At 36.7% G+C, this 21,272-nt stretch overlaps 1 protein-coding gene across 1 annotated transcript; it reads left to right on the forward strand.

Annotated features, from left to right (window-relative positions):
* Nucleotides 1-10,565: 10,565 nt before the first annotated feature.
* Nucleotides 10,566-16,320, forward strand: LOC311294640 (keratin, type I cytoskeletal 19-like). Its single transcript, XM_084415608.1, has 8 exons — nt 10,566-11,198; nt 11,673-11,755; nt 12,510-12,666; nt 13,430-13,594; nt 13,683-13,808; nt 14,065-14,285; nt 14,385-14,434; nt 14,561-16,320. The coding sequence occupies exons 1-8, from the start codon at nt 10,776-10,778 to the stop codon at nt 14,665-14,667; spliced, it is 1,332 nt and encodes a 443-aa protein (XP_084271734.1). The 5' UTR covers nt 10,566-10,775; the 3' UTR covers nt 14,668-16,320.
* Nucleotides 16,321-21,272: the final 4,952 nt, after the last annotated feature.

Below are 21,272 nucleotides of genomic sequence, written 5' to 3' on the forward strand. Positions count from 1 at the left end.
CTGGATTACAGTCACAATTCACACATAAACAACACACACACACACACTGCACAGGTCAAAGTCCATTTGTGTTTTATCTGCATGTGTGTTTTTGTTTGTGCCAGCTTTTTAGCTTGTATTTCGTGCGGTTTGGTTGTGTCGCCGTAGGCTGTGTGCATATGCGTGTTTGTGTTCACTATTAGATTCTAGTAATTGATAAAGCCTTCAGTTATTTTACTTAATAGTTTTTCTGTCTAGGTGAACTCGTCTTCAGGTTCAGGGATGAGACGTTGAGGCATGTTTAAGAGCTTCGGGGCATACTTACAAAATACAAACTGCATTACAGCTCCAGCATTTCACTTAAGCTGTGCGGATTAACGAAAACATTCTGGGCATTATGAACATTTATGTTAGAACAGAAGTTACTACTACTATGCACAAATATAGGTTAATATTGTAAATAGATTACATACAAGAAATAAAGTGTGGAAGAATAATAAAGTTTGAGGGCAGTTTGATCAAAATCATTTGAAGCAAGGCAAACAATTTCAATGAAAAAATAAAAGTTGTGTCATTGATTTTGAACCCAGTATACACTACATACTGCAAAAACATATTGTGCTTAGTATGCCATAACAAACATCCTTAACCTTTAATATAGAATGTCATGTTATTATTAAAGGCCCGTGAACCGGGAGTTGCTACCGACTTTTTTATTTACCGACTTTACTTTACTTTTTTCCAAATTAAACGGAATATTGAACAGAGGGGGCAGGGTTTTATTTTAGTGCACCACCTCTCCATCCCTCGCTCATAGCATACTGACGGTTGGAGAGGAGTGATAAAGGATAGTCAACCCAAGCCGTCAAACTGACGTCAGCAGAGAAGGAACGCACGCCATTCCAGAGTGGAAGCAAATATACCGTTTTTGAACAAAAAAAACAATTCCTGCATATTAACGGATTAATTGTTCACCCAAAGACTAGTAATGTGCACTAACAACGCAGATAGGGTCGATTTTGATTTCATGAGGACTTTAAATGCTAAACATGGTGTATACTGCGTAAATAGTGTGAGTAGTGTAACAGCATGCCATTCCGAACATATCCTTCGTAGCAAATGAAGTATGCCATCTAATTATTGCCTGCACATTATTGGCATATTCTACACTGTTAACATACTGCATAAAAAAAAAAAAAAAAAATGCAACGTATTTTTGAGTATGCCAAAAGAATAGTATGTTCTCAAACTTATGTTCTAAACTTTCAATATACTGTAAAAAGTGAACATAATTTCTTTAGGTGTTACCAATTGAAGTAATTTTTTTAAGTTGATCCAACTGTTCACTTTTTACGAAATACTAAAGACTACATTTTTATCTTAAGTTAAGATCAGATTGCATTAATCTCATTATTTATAAATTTATAAAAAATTATAAATTATATAATACATATTTTATATGAACAATTATTAAAAATTATATATGAGTATATATGAGTGTCCTATACACACAAAATCTACACTGTAAAAAATTTCTAACCCTCCCAAATCAAAAATTTCAAGTGACCGATAACATCTAAATTTTTCAATTGGCCCAAGTGCAATTCTTGTTGCAATAGTCTGTTAACATTGGCTCAATGAGAAATAATACGTCAGACTAATTGAAAAATGTAGATGTTATCGGTCACTTGAAATTTTTGACTTGGGGATGTAATTTTTTTTTACAGTGTACTATGTTTTATATATTTTTTATCATGTATGATTTTGAATGTAACTTAAAATTATGTTATTAAATAAATGTGTTTAATTTTACCTTTTTTTAATTTATTTTTTAATTTAATTTTTTATTTAATTTTAATATAAAGTGTTATATTCGGTTTGTATTCATTTAATGAAATGTGTATATATATATATATATATATATTAAAAATATAATTATATAAGTGTATGTGTACAATTTAAAATAATGTATAAAATTGCATTAATAATATGAAATTAATTTATAATAAAATTAAATATAACAATTACAATTCATTTTATATAATAATTGTAATAACTGATAATTATAAGAATATGTATGCATAAAAATGTAATGAATTATATATAATTACATTAATTATAATGGTGTTTTTTTTATATATATATATGTATATGTATAATAACAACATTCCTTGCTTCCTCAGAGAACACACTGTTAGCTCAATGAGAGAAAAATAACAGAAAAATCTTGCGGCCTTGTGACTTTGAGACAAACAGATGAAGGAAAGAAGTAAGTTGCATATAATGGTGCTACTAGAATGACTTGTTTATTACGCAGTTGTCAAACATCATGATGACGGTAAATGATGTGCCAGTTTCTGTCTGTTTGATCTGCCGAACCAAAGTGAAATGAAAGCTTCACAGAGCACAATAATGCATGGAAAGTTCATCAGAAGACAAAAAAAAGAAAAGCCAATCGACTTACCAACACGCCCTCGCCCGACACACCCCTTTTCTTCTCCACTGTCCCTTCCCAGGTGATTTCCACCAGATGCAAGTCACTGAAGTGTGCCAGTCACAGTACAGTGAGAGTCCGTCTGTCTGAGGTGGTCCCACCCCACACATCTGGTTCTGGGGTGTCGACGTGTCTGGTTACCTGAACATCTAAGAAGTCACGGGACAGGGAATGCAGCCCGACCTGTTAGGCCCTGGCGCTTCTCCATGAGAAAACAACGTGGTCTGAAATAGGAGTGCAGGTAATTACAAACAGGTAATGACTGAGCAAGCGGCTACCTGTCCGACAGCTAAATTACAAGATGGCTTACGGGAAAAACAGAAGCTGTCAACTCGGACCAGCTAACTTTGAGATCCGGAAGGTGACACACTACCCACAGTGTTTTACAAGGACTGCATATTCCCGGTCGTCCCCGCCTTTCTACAGTCCTGAGCCGAATGAGAACATACTTTAGCATTTTAGAAATGGCAATAGTTATCAAAGCCACATTTATAACATCACAACATTTATTTCCATCAAAAGGTGCATACATTTTTTGGTCAAGATCTTGTCTTGACAATGCAAGAGTCCAGCACTCTGTAAAGTCTCCTCCAGCACATCCCAAAGACTTTCACTGAATTTAAGGTCTGGACTCATAGGTGCCGATTCATGTGTGAAAATGATTCTTCATGCTGCCTCCGGAACATTCTTTCACAATTTGAGCCTGATGAATCTTGACATCTTGAAATTTTGCCATGATGTGTCTTCCTACGTGGTTGTTTAAACAGCGTCCATCAATTAGGGTTAGAAGAACTGTTGTCAAACATATAACATGCCAGAAACATCATAATCACTGCAATAATGATCCAATCATAGACTCTTAAGCATTTGCCTATTTAAATCCAAACAGCTCATTTTTGGCCGGACAGTATGCATATTTATTTATTTATTCATTTATTTATTTATTCATATTAGAAAGAATCGAATATTAGTACTATACATACATACATACATATACACACACACACACACACACACACACACACATATATATATATATATATATATACATACATACATATATATATATATATATAGGCTATATACAGTGCAATGCATAAGTTAATACACCCATGCTAAAGTTGACTAAAAAGAGGAATAAAAAATCATATTTTGGAATTTCATAGCATTCACCATACCTAGAGATTGGCATGGTTTTATTTCAGTTAGCCTAAAAGCTAGTTTGATTTGCATTGCTCTCAATGCAAATCAAAATAGCTTTTAGGCTAACTGAAATAAAACCATGCCAATCTCTAGGTATGGTGAATGCTATGTGATGATGTGGGGCTATTTTAATTCCAAAGGCCAAGGGAACTTTATCAGGATGCATATTATCCTGGATCCATGAAGTAACTGGCCTTTAAAAATAAAAATCTGCCTGCCTCTATGGGAATTTAACATAGGGGTGTACTCACTTATGCACCCTGTATTTTAAGGAAGAACATTTATTTATTTACGATACATTATTCATTCACAAAGAAAATTGGTGTCCTTAATGGTTGGATTTTTCCTAATTTTTTAAATTAAGGCATTAAGTTAAATTTCCAAAATATGATTTTTTATTCCTCTTTTTAGTCAACTTTAGCATGGGTGTATTAACTTATGCATTGCACTGTATATATATATATATATATATATATATATATATAAATAAATACATACATATATACATATACATATATACATACTTTTTAGTTTTTAATATATGATTTTAATAAACAAATTTAATATTATGTTAATATTAAAAAACATTAATAAATTAATTTTATTAATTAACTTATTTATATTAACAAAAAAACATACTTATTCATCTAATTCATAAATCTTGACCCAAAAAAATAAATAAATGTCAACCACCCTTTTCAAATCAGCTCTATATATTATTCGTAATACAATAATTATGGGTTATAATTCAGCTTAAACTCTTAAGCAGACATGTTATGACTGACATCAGGTTTATTGACACAAGGATGTCTCGGTTAGAAGCTTTTAAAGAATCCAAAGCTTTGCACCAAGATTTGTTTAGTCTTCCTCACAATTGCATCTTTTCGAAGTACTAACAACATTAGCGTGGGTGTAAAATAATGGGAATCGCTTATTGCTAATAGCATTAATCCATCACCATAATTTCTATGTAAATAACAATGAATCTCTTAAAATAATCCGACTTCTGCATCGATTTAAACAACATGTTGAGAAGAACTTCAATTAGCTGAGCTGATCTTAGTCATATGAGAAAGTAAATATAATCATATACAAAGGTGGATGGAAAGGGTTATAAAGATATATAAGTGCAGGGTGTTATTATATAACGGTCTTTTCACAAAGAATGACTTTCCATAGTGCTTATAGAAATTATGATTAATTTCCTTTTCCATGACTGATCTGTCCACATGCGCTAACATGTAACTTACAGTATAACTTTGCGTGTATAGTTAATGTCTCAGTTTCCACAGTAGATGATCATATGTCTAATCACTAAGTGTGTGCAGAAAGACAGAAGGTGCCCCACCTGGACACACCTGTGCATTTAAAGGGTAACAACGCAAGGCATGCAACGCTACAATGCACAGGCATGTCCTCTGGATACCATAAACACTACACATAGCTGTGTTGCCACCACTCAAACAAACAATGTTGAAGAAATAACAGTTTATTTAGATAAACGTATCAGATCGTGAGAAAAGTATTACTGTAGGTAATTAGGTCTTACATTGCAACACTAGGAGGCTAGCTAATACCTGTAGTTTTCAACCGACAGGTCTGTTCTGCACATCCGGAGAAAGTTAGCCGTTAGCATTAGTATTAAACTGGTGAGGTTGTTTTAATCAAGAAGCACTAATACATGGAGAAAGTTAGCCGTTCATTAGTATTAAACTGGTGAGGTTGTTTTAATTAAGAGTGACTAATACATGGAGAAAGTTAGCCGTTAGCATTAGTATTAAATTGGTGAGATTGTTTTAATCAAGAATGACTAATACATGGAGAAAGTTAGCCGTTAGCATTAGTATTAAACTGGTGAGTTTGTTTTAATCAAGAAGGACTAATAGGCTACATGGAGAAAGTTAGCCGTTCATTAGTATTAAACTGGTGAGGTTGTTTTAATCAAGAATGACTAATACATGGAGAAAGTTAGCCGTTAGCATTAGTATTAAACTGGTGAGGTTGTTTTAATCAAGAATGACTAATACATGGAGAAAGTTAGCCGTTCATTAGTATTAAATTGGTGAGATTGTTTTAATCAAGAAGGACTAATACATGGAGAAAGTTAGCCGTTAGCATTAGTATTAAACTGGTGAGGTTGTTTTAATCAAGAAGGACTAATAGGCTACATGGAGAAAGTTAGCCGTTCATTAGTATTAAACTGGTGAGATTGTTTTAATCAAGAATGACTAATACATGGAGAAAGTTAGCATTATAGTATTAAACTGTTGAGTTTGTTTTAATTGAAGAGACCTGTAATACCTGGAGAAAGCTAACCATTAACATTAGCATTAAACCAGTGAGTCTTAGTCAAAGAGGTCTAACCAGAAGTGTTTCTTTATTGATCAAGTCTATAACACCTGGAGAAAGTAGGCATTAACATTCAACTGGACTTTTTCTGATCAAGTACGTCTATAACCTGATACCTGGAAAAAGTTATTTGTTAGCATTAGCATTAAACCGGTGTGTCTTTTCTGATTAATGAGGTCTATAACGCTTGGAAGATTTACCTGTTGTTGGCATTGGCATTAAACCGGTTAGTCTTTTCTGATTAATGAGGTCTATAACGCCTGGAAAAATTATCCATTTGCAATTTTCATTCAACCAGTGTGTCTTTTCTGATCAAGGATGTCTAACACCTGGAGAAAGTTAGCCATTAGGATTAGCATTTAACTAGTTGGTCTGATAAATGACTTTGTTACTGTCGCTATTTGAATTTTCAATGTGAAATTTGGAGCAAAAACCAGTTGAGAGCTGTTAAAGACCTTAATGTTACACTTCAGTTGTTTTTTATGAGCTCATAAAGAGGTGATTCAAAGAAATGCTTCAATTAAGCCAGAATTGTTAGATAAGATAAACAAATACTCAAACAGGATTAACTGTAAAAAGGCAAAAATGTAATTGAAACACAAACTGTCAACGGTCTCTTTGCCGTTAAATGACTACAGCAAAGTCACCCAATTATCATGATATATCAGTCAAAACAAATATTCATGTCTCTTAAAAACGCACATTGTTCCGCAAACATGAAACATCATCCCGGTCACCTGATTCGTTATCGGACAATGTGAATGCGTGTCTGCACTAACCACACGAAAAGCCATGAAAAGAACAGCAATATCACAACAGCCACATCAAAAGACATATATTTAACAAAAACTACATGTCGTCAGTGGAAAGAGACTGACTTTTTCAAAGTAAATTATTGAAATGGTGTTATTCTATATATATATATATATATATATATATATATATATATACATATACATATACATACATACATACACTATTATATTTTATATATAAGAAATGTTTAATATATTTAATATCTAATTGATTTAATGTAATAAATTATATACATATAATATAAAATGTATGAATTAGTTACATTTTCTAATATAAGAATATATATATAATTATAACATTTTATATAGGCTATAGGCCTAGTTAATTAATCTGAAAAGAAGGCATCATCACTTTAAAATTAAGAAAATTAATGATGAAGAGGAAATCAAGATTGATTTGTCATACTGAATGATGATCTCATCATAATTATCTTGGTATTTAAAGATTTATATAAATCAGACAAATAAACCTTCATGAGAATTTACACTAGGCTATATCAACGTTTCAAGTGGAAAAAAAAAAATGTCAAAGAAAACTGGTTCTTTGGCACAAAAACTACAGCGGGTCAACAACAAGATTCAACCACAATGAGGTATCAACTGACAGCCCGAACACTGCCGCAATAAAACACTTGCATGTAAAGGGTTTAATTCACGGTTTGAAGTGAAACCCTTCACAAAAGAATTTTTTCATTTGTTTTGACACTGAATTGACAGTCGCTCAGGGTGAGAAAAGAGACTGCAAGTCTCAGAAAACAATTAGAGGAGTGTCTGATGATGATTAAAACCAAAACAAGGATGGGCACATTAAGTCAAACGACAATAAGACTTGTCAGACAGGTCCGGGTGACGAAATGAACCGTTGGTTTTTGGCTTACCGAGGCGTTAAATTGACCTTTAAGCCACATGACCTTTGCTGTGTAAACAGAAGTGATGCATGCATACTTGTACAGTATTTAATAGTTTGGCTATTGTCCGACAGGTAGCAGCGTGTGAGAGAAAATCACTTGTAGGCATAAATCCATTTGCAAAACTTGTAAATGTCGATGAGCGTTTTACATAGCATGGACCGCACTTTAAACTCTTATTTATAGTAAACTGCATATGTTAATGCTTGCACTTAAAAAGCAATCCAGTGCGCTTTCTGATGCAAGATTTAGTTGTTTTGATTTCCATTTACCCCTACTGGTATCATCTTACCTACACGAAACCACGGCCCAGTATCGCTTACATTTGAATTCTTCAAGTTCTTCATCCAAGGTCATTCCTTAGTCAGAGGACCAACACTAAACACAAAAACAAACGTCTTTATACATAAATTATGGCATATTATATTATATTGGGGTACTGATATGCGATAAGATTTTATGCTCATGTTTTATTTATTTAATTATTCTTGTATTCATTCCTTTTTATTGCCAATGTATGAACAGCTTGTAAAGAAAGTTAAAAACCGAGACTTTCCCTGCCTTCCTAGGTTGTCTAGACCTTATGTAGCCCCGCCCCTTTTCAGCGCTGCGCTCGTTGTCTTAGTTTTGACTTCCGGTCTGTATTTTCACAGCGATTTTGCGTGTAAAACTTATTAATGAACGGCTCGTTTTTAAATCTTCCCGGTCGACTGACATTTGTTTAGTCATCTGCTTTAAACATTACAGTCCTCATGATAACTTTCGTTAACTTTACATTAAGTAAATCCACTTCAAAAGCTAATTACTCCTGGACAGCAATGCCATAGAAATATACAGAGCGACCGCAAAACGGAAGTTAAAAGACAATATTCCAAAGATGGCGGCGCCCTCGTTTCTCTGGCGCATAAGGACTGAATTTTAAATGAAGGACTCGGGACGTTTTTCCCGGGAAATTCATAAGGATGTGTTACGCGCGCTGCCGAGAGTCGAGCTCTTCCGTCCAATGACACACGAAACGAATGCTTACAAGTCCGCGATATACTGTGTGTCATGTGTCATGCAAAGCAAAGTGATTAATTATAGCCTATCATTATTTTTGTTGTCTAATTGCTCATATTTAGTTAACTTTTTTATTTTTTATTTTATTTGCTGTAATCAGTTACATATTTCAGAATAATTCAGTTCACCCATTGACATGACACAGCTTTCCCCCTCAAGTAGCCTATCTTTCCCCCTCCAAGTCATATGGCCATGCTGACTTGGCACAGCTTACCCCACTCTCTCCTAACAAACCCGGCTGATCAACCTGAATCAAAATAAAATATTCAAATGAGTGAAACCACCACCAACAAATGGGTTTAAAGAAATTCATGACCCCAAGTCCATCCTCAAAGGGAGTGGTGATGCACGACAACGGTGATGTAGCAAACGAAAGTGTGTGAGAGGGGAACGATTGATGGTGCGGGCCGAAACAAGCGAACGACGGTCCACTTGAAAGACGAGTCTATAGCCTTCCACGCTGATGGAGACGTGGATTTGGTCTGGATGAAGTGAGCTATGCAGGTGGGAGTGGAAAGATAACACGGAGAACGAGACACTCCCTCGTTAGCCTATGAGAAATGAGCTCCGAATGATTAGGCTACGACAGGTATGAAAGGGAAAGAAATAACAAAGGGAAAGGTGAAAGACAAAATAATTATGCACACAGACATGAGCATAGACCAGTAGTCTAGGGAACACGGTCATAATTGTACCTCACCTTACGGCGTGTCTAGCAGGACATTGCGTAGATGTACAAGTACAACTCGAAAACATAATTACATGCCTTAGGGCTGGTTAAAGTCTAGGCTGCTTTACTAGAATAGGTTGATAATGAATGACTGGGGTAATGTAAAAGTTCACACTGACAGTGACAAGCACTTCTTGCGCGAGCCTTTTCGTTATTATTGAACGAATTACCTTCACATTTTCCATTGAAACTGGAGCTTGGTAGTAAGAACCACTTATGGCGCAATAATTGTGTTGCGTGACAACAGTTCTGGTACTTCACTGACTAAAGTATGGCCTGCTTTGTGGCAGTCAGTTAAATCAAGCATAGCCTATTTCTCATACACTTTCACATCTAATCAGGGCGTGGAGAGACAGTGATAATGAACTAGTGGCTTGAAGTCCTCATTCTGCACATACCGAAGAGGGCAATCACCTTATCATTATCACGTGTCGGGTGGTATGGAGACATTTTCATTTATAAAGCAAAAAAATCATACACCGTAAAAAAGTTATGGTGTTTTTACATTACTTTAACTCATCAAAATAAGAAATGCTTAACCTTTTTTATAGCCTAAGTCACAAGAATCAACTCATTTTTAAAGACATTTTAATGTAATTTAAGTTGACATTACTTGGAACTCCAAGTTAATTAAAAATGTTAGGCAGCAATTACTATTATTATTATTTTTTACAGTGTAAGAAAGTATTCAATATATATATATTCTTTAAAATATTCAATTTAGTCGCACTGATGCGTAGTTATAAAACATCATGCATGAAAATAATAGAATAATTGGTCAAAAAAAGTTTTTAAAAAGTTTTAGATTAATTAGCCTAGCATGTCACACCGCAACAATTCTGAATTATAAAGAGTAAAAAAATTGAATGCATGAACTACTGACCTTTTTAGCCCTATATCATGTTTAATCACTTTTACTGTTAACGAAAGTTACAAAGTGGTACTCTTTTGTTATATCTATATCCTGACCCTGTGACCCATCAAATCTTAAACTCCAGGGAATTAATGTTTATTAACAAAATCATGTCGATCAGGTTAAGCGTGCCTCAGGGTCCTGTGCCATTTTATGAGCACACCCTGTACACACCTGTTTAATTGTTTTCCGATAATCATTATCATAAATAAGCTGATATAACCCCACCCCTTGGTCAAACTATAAAAGATCCTCAGCTCTCCTAAACCATTAAGCAGCTGTCAGAGGTTTCCAACAAAGCGCTGAGGCAACAGGATCGGAAACCATGACTCAGGTTGTTCAGTCTTTTTCCCGCAAGAGCATGTCCAGCTCCAGCTCTCGTCCCTTCACCTCCCACTCTCTCAGCGGTGGATACTCCAAGCGCATCGCCGTCGGTCGTGCGCCAAGTGTCTACGGAGGTGCGGGGGGCTCCAGCGTGCGCGTCTCTTACGCACAGAGCAACAACAGCGGTTTCGACCTGGGCAGCGCGTTTGGCGGGGCTGACAATGGCTTCGGTTCGACTTTCAACGAGAAGTCAACCATGCAGAACCTCAACGACCGTCTGGCCACTTACCTGGAGAAAGTGCGCTCCCTGGAGAAAGCCAACGCGCAGCTGGAGCGCCAGATCCGTGAGTGGTACGAGAAGAAAACCCCTATCTCCAGAGATTACAGCCACTATTACGTGACCATTGAAGATCTGCGCAAAAAAGTGAGTCATTTTACATTATAGAGTTATATATTTTATATTATCTAGTGTGGAATAAGTTATCAGAGTTTTTATCAAAAGGAAGATATCCGAATTAAAATATTTTTAAATTTTAATATTTTTTGAATATATATATATATATATATATATATATATATATATATATATATATATATATATATAATCACTTTATCTTAAATGATCAGAGAACATAAAAAGTAATCTATTGATAAAAAGTATTATATTAATATAGTAATTGACATTACAGAATATGTAAACGGACTGTATATGTATGAATATACACATACTGTGTATATATATATATATATATATATATATATATATATATATATATATATATATATATATATATATATATATATATATATATGTCTAAGCCATTGTGTCAATGCAAAATGTTTGGTTTACTTTCATTAGCTGTATTTGAGTCTCAGTTCTTCATCTGTTTGTCTTCAGATCTTAATCGCCAGCCAGGACAATGCCAGAATCATGCTTCAGATCGACAATGCCAAACTGGCAGCCGAGGACTTCAGAGTCAAGTAAGTATATCCAAAAACCTTTACCCTCAAATTCTCTCCTTTAAAGGGGTCATGAACTGGCTTTAAAAAAAAAAAAAAGTATATTGTTGTCTGAGGTCAACTTATGACGTTCGCTTGGTTTTAACACTCAAAAACATCAAAATGAATAAGTAATAGGCTTTTTTTTATGGGCGTGCCGCATTGAAGACTTGGAAGTAAACGCCCACTGCTGTGACTGGATAACAGTTTTGCATATTATAATGAGTTTCATGTAATTCGCGAATCGGTGGGCGGGGCTAAACAGGCAGTGTAAAAGGAGGCGTTGATCTTCTTCTGCTGAGGCGATGTTTGATACCCTTTGACGTCATAGATCCCCACTTTGAAAAACCTTTCGTTCGCTGTGTTTGGTGTCAATAAAAGCTTTAAATGGACCAACAAGGAAGTTTTCAGTTCTGAAACGTACAGGATATTTTTATAGTAGGCTATGATGACCTCTTATATGTCAAAAGTTGATTTCTCAGTTCATCACCCCTTTAAAATCTCTTTTCATGAAGTTGGTATTGATTTTAATATATCCGATACTGGTTATTAAAACTTACTATAATTTCCAGGCTGAAAAAAACATCTTATTTAACCAGCAAACCAATCTAAGATGCTTTTTTTCCCTCAGCGGGATTTCCCCTTTTTAATGAGTTTGTTAATGTCACACCTAAAGTTTTAACACTTCAGTTCATTTGAATTCCCATCCTAATCATTTGCTATTCTTCGGCTTCAGGTACGAGAATGAGTTGGCCATGCGCCAGTCCGTGGAGGCCGACATCGCCGGCCTGAGGAGGGTTCTGGATGACCTCACCATGTCCCGCTCAGATCTTGAGATGCAGATCGAGGGTCTGAAGGAGGAGCTTGTTTACCTGAAGAAGAACCATGCAGAGGTGAGATCAAAAAAACAATTTTGGCCCTCCAGGTAGGACAAACCTGGTGGAGCAAGGCAAGATTTTTACCCAATAATCCACCAGGCCAATAATCTTCTCTGACTCCAAGTTAAGGCTCTATTAGCAACGCTAGTCCTGTAATTACTATAACCTGAAGCCATGGATTTCTTTGTACTATGTTCAAAGCCTAAAGGTGTGGTCATATTTCTACCATTGTTTGGCGAAATCCAGTAATTCAAGTAGAAATCTGCACGACTGAGTGTTTTGTATTCAGTTCAGCAAACAGATTTAGCTAATTTCTAAATTGGCCACGTGAGTTCATCGCACTGACCCAACAGAAAGCTGCTTGTTTTTAAAATGACTTCTCTGTGAGCTGTGATTCATTAAAATCGCTATGCTTTAGACAACAGACCTTTTTTTACCTACAAAATTATTCTAATTCTCTGGTCACGCAAGCGAATTTTCAGCGAAATTTCACCTTTAAAGACAGGTCCATCAATAATGTATAATGTAGAGATGGACGAAGTACAGCTCACACAAAAGTCACTTTTAAACCAATGTGCATGACCAACTTGAAAGAGCAAACTTTTTTTCACCCTTTCGCACACATTCCTATTGGAATGACTGATTTGAAGGAGTGACCACACCTTAAAAGTTAAAGTTCACACAAATCCATCTCCAACAATAGCTATTCCCACTATTCAATCCATTCTCTAAAAATACGCATTGTATGAAAAACGACATGTATTTCATTGATCTGCAGGAGCTCGCAGCTCTTCGTGCTCAAATGTCCTCCAGCAGCGTAAACGTGGAGGTTGACGCCGCACCTCAGCAAGACCTGGCCCGCATCATGGAGGAGATCCGTCAACAGTATGAAGGCATCACCGAGAAGAACCGTAGAGAAATGGAGACCTGGTACAAGTGCAAAGTAAGTGCTCATTGTTAATAATCCAGTCTGCGATAGCCAACCCGTACACAATCATCTAGATGTTGACCTCAAACCTCTTTCCCCGCAGTTCGACGAACTGAACAAGACGGTCACCACCAGACAAGAAGAATTCTCAATGTCCCGCAGTGAAGTCAACGAGCTCAGGAGAACACTGCAGAACCTGGAGATCGAACTACAGTCGCAACTTAGCATGGTAAAAGTCTCTCTTTATCTTTCAAATGTGTACCATCTTTAATTAAACATTCACCCACTAGGGGGAGCTTTATTTGATCTAATATACATAGCAACACCCCTAATTATCATCCTATGCTCAAATGTCTTCTAGCTTTGATTAATAATATAAAAAAGAAAACATTTCCTACCAGCTGCCTCTAGAGGGAGCAATTTGCACAATTTAATATGCATAGTCCCGCCCCCTAACCGTTCTTCTACGCTTTATGCCATTACAGAAAGCGGCTCTTGAGGGCACACTGGGAGAGACAGAGTCACGCTACAGCCTCCAGCTCAACCAGCTGCAGGTCGTCATTAACGGTCTGGAGGCAGAGCTTTCTCGGATGCGAATTGATATCGAAAGACAGGGCAGTGACTACAAACTGCTTCTGGACATCAAGACCAGACTAGAGCTGGAGATCGCCGAGTACAGGAGACTTCTGGATGGAGAGGACATTCAGTAAGACTGATATATATAAATAAAACAAATTAACCATATTGTCTTTCTAAAGATCACAAGAGTTGTATGAAATTTAATAAACTTTTTTTTTTGTTACAGGAGACAGGTAATCAAAGTTGTAGAGGTTGTAGCTCCTCCTCCCCCCAAACGTAAGTGTTTTTTGTTTTAAATAGAGAAAAAAAAGAAAAAAAAATTTTTTTAAAGCGATATACATTGCATATAATAAAATATATTATTGTATATTAATAATTTTTTTCTTAATGTTTCTTCTCCAGATGAACCTGTGGTGACCAAGCGCGTTCGCACCGTAATCGAAGAGGTGGTTGATGGGAAGGTTGTTTCTCGCACAGAGGACGTTGACGTCGAAGTCGTGAAGAAGTAAAAACAACAATCAACGAGATCCATAAAGTCAGCAAGAATTAAATTAAATTCAATAAATTATCCCTGTTCAACACCTCATGTGAAATTTAGAAAAGTTAAATAAAAAAAGACAAGCTGCGAAATTAAATGTGTTTGTTCTTTCTTTCTTGGATGATTGGAAGGTCGATATTTATCACAAACAACACTGAAAAAAGAAGTTTGAGCTGTATTATATTTGATTTGACGTGTCACAAGCGCCAAAAGACGAGTCAGCTTATTTAAGCACAATTTCAAAGTTTACGCCAGTAAGAAACAAAACATTCTGTACAAAAGACGTACTTGCTCTCTCACAGACATACAAACACAACTGTGTGTATATACAAACATGACATACAATTTCCTCTGTACTTTTAAAACAAAAATAACCACAGTTATCTTTTCAGAACACTTTTAATATATAACATTGTATTTACAAATATTTCACATATGACACTATGTAGTTAAGAGCCCCCCCACAGGTGTCCGTATTTGACAAAATGTTCAACATAAATAATTAAACAACATATTTTTCCCCATCACACAATAACAGTATAAATTCTACAGTAGCACAGCTGACTACCACAGTCAGTTGCAAAGTGCTGTCCTTTTTTCGTTCGTTTTTTCCTTAAATACAAAAATACCACCACTTCCGACGCAACGCCGGTAGTAAATTTCTAGCTGCTGCGCTATAACGACGTACACTGAAGCAAAATCAGCTCACATTCAAAACGGTGGGCGGGATTGGTCCTTGACGCCAAATCGTTTGCGCAATGGCACCGCAAAACATCGTACGGGGGGGAAATGTTCGCAAACAATTAAGATGGTGTCGCATTAAAAACGTTTTGCTCTTCAGAATGAGAACATGTTTTGCAAACTAAAATCTCATGTTAAATTCATTGATCATTAAGCATTTGTAAAATGTTGCACTTATGGTGAATAAAACGCTAAAGTGGCCAATGTGTTCTGTAAATGCCATCATCTCTACAGCCATAGCAAGTACTAAATGAACTATGACCACCTTACGAGTATATTGCATGTAATAGCTAACGGATAACTAGTTAGAGAAGAGGAGATATGGATAAGCATAAATAATGATTAGCAGAATTTGAACCTGTATCTTCAGAAAGGGGAGCAGATATTACTACTCAACAAAGAACACAATTATTCATACAGGGCGAACAATTTCAATCTGAAGGTATTCGGCTTCTTACAGTTGAAGTTGAAATTTTGATTGTAAACATGGAAGAAAATTGGTATTCGAGACTATGTGACGATCTTTATGCTGACCTAAATCGTACGTTAAACGATTAATCTGCGTACATACTTATCAACTGAGTATCCAGTTTCCGCCATGAAGCTAATGTGAAATTCACAGCTTTAATTTCTAAATAAAACACTGCAAAGATCCGGCAAACGTGGATCTGAGAGCAGAACAGCTGCCTGATGCATATTTAATGATACAAACGACAGGCGTTTTACGCACTATACGTAGCCTTGCAATAAATAGCGATTAGCCAAAGCGACGCACCAATTGGTTTTAGAGGCAAACAGCCGTGAAATTTTAGCCTGGTTCTACCAGACTCTCGTACATTTCATTTGTACAGAGAGTCTGGCCTCTCTCCATTGACAAGCGTTAACTTCCAAAAAAAAAAAAAAAAAAAAAAAAAGTTAACTTCCTTGTAGGCGGGTACTCTGTTGAAGTTTAAAACTATTGGATCTGACCAGAGTCACTCTGGATCTGCCATAACCAATTGCTAACGTTTGGTTGTGACGTATGTCAACTCAAACTAGCGCACAATCTCAACGTCATCGTTCTCAGCCACTCCCTCTGTTCGCTGATTGGACCGGTTGAAAATTGATCGGAGAAAACCAAAGAATACACCACAATCCCAGACGGAGTTACTGAAGGAAAATGAAATTGAGCGGAAGTACGTAGGAGGGCGGAGCCAGGCTAGTGCAATTTGGCAGCAGGACACATCTTCACCATGGCTCATTTTCAACACAGCTGTTGCCTGATAATTTCACTAAATTTAGAATGAACCGTAATGATACCATGGAAACTGTAGCCTATTGACTGTATCGAAAGTACTTTACGCAAGTCTAAAGTACCTTGCGAATGACCTCAAAATCTTCAGGGTAAAAACGAATGAAAGTGTATCAATAAAAGCTTCATCGATTGACTGCTTTTGTTTGACGATTAAAAATAAAAAAAATTGACGTTAACGATTTAAACTCGTTTTAAACGTTAAAACAAAACAGTCACGGTCAAGAAAAAAAAAAAGATAATGGGGTGAGCACCTGTTGCTTTTCAGTCAACTGTTAAAAAAACCAACTCAAAACCAAATAAATAACCAGTAAAATGTTAAATGCTGTCGTTAATTGCAAGAGTTAATTCTGACATGGACTGTGGTTCATGGCAGTAGTTGTAAATCACAGAAGAAGCTCAGAAACACTGAAGAGTGGTATTCATTCTTCCTTTTCGACCGGAGGCTCAGTCTCGCACGGTTTTACAATCTCCTCTTCGTAAACTTTCAAATCGCTTCGCAGATGAAACGGTACTGGCTCTGCAAACAAACAAAAAGGAAATGTAGTGAATCAGCTGCATGGTAAAAACAACTATGTATACCAGATCATTCAATGCAATTTTTGAAAGACTGTATCAAGATTTGTAGCATCGAATCTTCGATATTTATCAACTTAAACTGAGATATTTCATAGAAAGTCAACTATGTAGCTCATGTTAGAACCTTTTGTTTTGGATAAAAACAACTGAAAAAACATTATATATAAAAAAAATTATATATATATATATCACAGAAACCGAGTTCTCTTTTAGCTTTCGGCCTCAAAAACGCTCCAGCTACCTTCCAACGTTTAATGCATAAAGTTTTAGCCAATGTGAACAATTGTGAAGCTTACCTCGATGATATAGTGTGTTACTCCGATACATGGAGTAGTCATTTACAAACCTTAGAAGAAGTGTTCTCAAGGTTGCAAGCTGCTAATCTTACACTTAATTTGGCAAAATGTGAATTCTGTCATGCCACTGTCACATACTTGGGTAAAAAGGTCAGTCCATTGTTGAGTTTCCTGTGCCCAAATCTAAGAGAGAACTCAGACGGTTTCTTGTAATGCCTGGCTTGTAAAACCTCTCACAGACAACCTTCGTAAAGCTGTGTCTTTTAACTGGAATTCTAAATGTGAACTTGCCTTTGAGTCTTTGAAAAATTTGTTGTGCAATGCTCCTGTTTTGGCTGCCCCAGACTTCTCTAGACCTTTTAAACTTGAAGTAGATGCTAGTGGTACGGGTGCTGGTGCTGTCCTACTGCAGGAAGATGACCAAAAAATTGACCATCCGATATGTTTCTATTCAAAGAAATTTAATCGCCATCAACTCAATTACAGTACCATAGAAAAAGAAGCATTAGCTCTTTTGTTAGCTCTACAACATTTTGAAGTTTATGTTGGTTCCAGTTCGCAACCCGTTGATGTGTTCACGGATCATAATCCACTAGTCTTTTTGCAGCGTATGTGTAACAAAAACCAGAGACTTATGCGTTGGGCACTCATTTGTCAGGGTTTTAATTTGCACATTAGGTACAAGAAAGGTGTTGACAATGTTATTGCAGACTCTTTGTCCAGATGTCATTTGTAAACTGGTAACCATGTTTACTCATATGTGTGGGGGTGTTACGACCCTATGGTTTGTATTTTGCTGCCTCTCTGTTGTTTTGTCAGTCTCTCACTGTGTCTGTCTAGGAACGTCATCTGATGGATTCCTGCAGGATGATTGGAAGGTCATCTGATTGGTTCCTGCACGATGATTGCTGCTCGATCCTGATTGGTGCAGCGTGTTTTAAAAAGACACATTATCACTTCCTCTAGAGAAAGGAAGGAGTGGGTTTTGTGTTTGAGCAGAGAGTTTGTTATTTGAGTGTAAAGAGTGTAAAGAGTATTTGAGTGTAAAGAGTATTTGAGTGTAAACAGTATTTGAGTGTAAAGAGTATTTGAGTGTAAAGAGTTTTTGAGTGTAAAGAGTATTTGAGTGTTAAGAGTTATTGAGTGCTAAGAGTATTGAGACTGTGGGTAGCCTACCGTTTGTTTGTTTGTTTGTTTGTTTGTTTGTTTGTTTGTTTGTTTGTTTGTTTGATTTGAAAGCTGTTTGTACCTAAATATCTCATTGGCCCTGTTGGCACATTTGACCCCTTTGCCTGTTTACTGACACTGATTTGGACTGCCCTTTTCAGTTTGTTTGCCTGGTTGTACATATTGTAAATACTGATTTATTTTGGGGAAAGTAAGGAGTTTGACGCCAATCTTTTCTTTATTGTAAACTGTTTAATCTCTGTTTTTGGTTAGGGAGATAGGTTTACCGATTGTATTTTCATTTTCTTTTCTTTTGGGTTAAGGTTTAGGAAAGAGGTTTAAATTTAAGGTTGTTTTGTTTGTTATTTTGGCTTTGTCAGCTCCTGAATCATATGTCCCAAATTACGACAATAAATAACTTTTGTTCTAATTCCTTGCACATCGTTGACTCTTTCATGTTGCCCCCTTTTTCCCTAGACGGGGCGTAACAATATATATATATATATATGTGTGTGTGTGTGTGTGTGTGTGTGTGTGTGTGTTATCGTATGTTTGGCCATAGATTCAAGCGACACCTTGTGGAGCAACTGAACAGCATTTATTCTGCCTCGTTTCAACTCAAAAACATTCACAACACAGCAAGCACCAGTAGCCCCCCCCTACTTCCTGTTAGCCCCTTCACAATAAAAACAGATTACACCACATCCCCCTTTCTATGGGATGAATGCAGACTTAAATGAACATTTACTGCATGAAAGAAAACTCTTTTTTTTTACCTTTTACAAATTATTGAACACTTTCTTTTTTATTTAACTCTTTTTTATTCACAAGTCCAGTCTTTGAGGTTTAACGACCACTCTGCCGAGCCTAGTTCTGACAGGACCTGTAGCTGCCTTTGTAGTCTTAACTACAGACTCTGAACAGTTTGGTGTGAGCCTGGCGCCCTCTGTAGGTCTGACGGGTGTACTTGGAATTTGTACCTTTGGTGTGATTTCAGGCAATGGCAATAGATGATGCCTATTCCTCCTGATGACTCCTGAAGGACTCTCTACGACATATGAGCAGGGTGTAGAATGAGGTGAGATGACAGTCCCTTCACTCTTGGTGTCTGTGATCCACACCGATTGTCCTGGTGATAATTGAGGAAGATCTCTCACACGATGTCTTTTGTTATACACAATACTGTCCTTTAGTCTCCTCTCTCTCTCCCTTTTCTCCACCGTAGCCTCATTTGGCAGGCTGGGAATGAGCAAAGAGGGAAGCTGGGGTACTGGCGTGCGAAGTCTCCTTCCCATTAGTAGTTGCGCTGAGCTGTATCCATTAGCCAATGGGGTCGCTCTGTACGCTAAAAGAGCAAGATATGGGTCTTTTGCTTTCTTTAGTAGTCTTTTCACAGTTTGGACATGACACGCAGCCTCACCGTTGCTTTGTGCAAATCTTGGACTGGTGGTTACATGTCTGAAACCATATGCTGCTGCAAAGTCTTTGAACAGCTGGCTTGAGAACTGAGGTCCATTGTTGCTGTAGAAAAGCTCTGGAATGCCATGTCTGGAAAAGAAGGGTTATCTTTTCCAGCCAGTCCTGGAATAAATTTGCCTAACTGGTTGACCATCCCAAGAAAGCTGCGCACTTCGCTGACGTTTGACGGCTCTTTCATCGCTTTGACCGCTCTGATTCTGTCCGGGTCAGGTTGGACTCCCTCTGCAGACAAAATGTGTCCAAGGAACTTTACCTCTTGTTTGCTTAGGTCACTGTCAGGGACCAAGCAGTTAAGCAAGAGGAGTCACAAGGGAAGTTCAAAAGTAAGGGTTTTATTTCCCAACAATCATGACAACAAAATAAAGATAAAGCTTTGGGCCCCCCAAAAAAAGTCAAATAAACAGACAGTAACTAAAGCTCTGAACATAAAAGACTCAAAAATAAAACTGACCTCCTACAAAAGAAACAGGGACTTATATATTGGCTGATCAGACCAATTTTAACACACAGGGGAAGACTAACAACAACACTACTACATAAACTACAAATAACAGCAAAATCTACCTAAAACTTATTCCAAAAGGAATTTACTTTTACTTAACCTTAACTCAACAAAAGTACTCAATATAATATAAATCTAAACCCCAAAATATCTAAGGAGAGAATAAGCTACCCCCCCCCCCCCCCCCCCCCAATTAGTGTCCAATTAGGCCAGCTCCCCCATAAAGCTGCTCCTGCTCCAAGCGCCACCCCTTTAAGGCAGCCGACTTCCTGGATCTCTCCCGGGTGTGGAATCCAACACTGGTAAGCTCAGAAACAAACAGAATGACAATCCAAAAGTAACTAATGGTGTGTGCTCCCAAAAATATTCTTCTATATGGTCAACTAAATAAAGTATAATGTATATGAAATGAACTACGTGTCCTGTGAGTTATTTATAACTAAAATATTTGCAACAAATGTATAATGTGTATGAAACAAAAGTATATAAACTAATCCTAAAGAAAAACAGCATCAACTCAG

This window comes from Rutilus rutilus, assembly GCF_951802725.1.
Source record: "Rutilus rutilus genome assembly, chromosome: 8".
NCBI lineage: Eukaryota > Metazoa > Chordata > Actinopteri > Cypriniformes > Leuciscidae > Rutilus > Rutilus rutilus.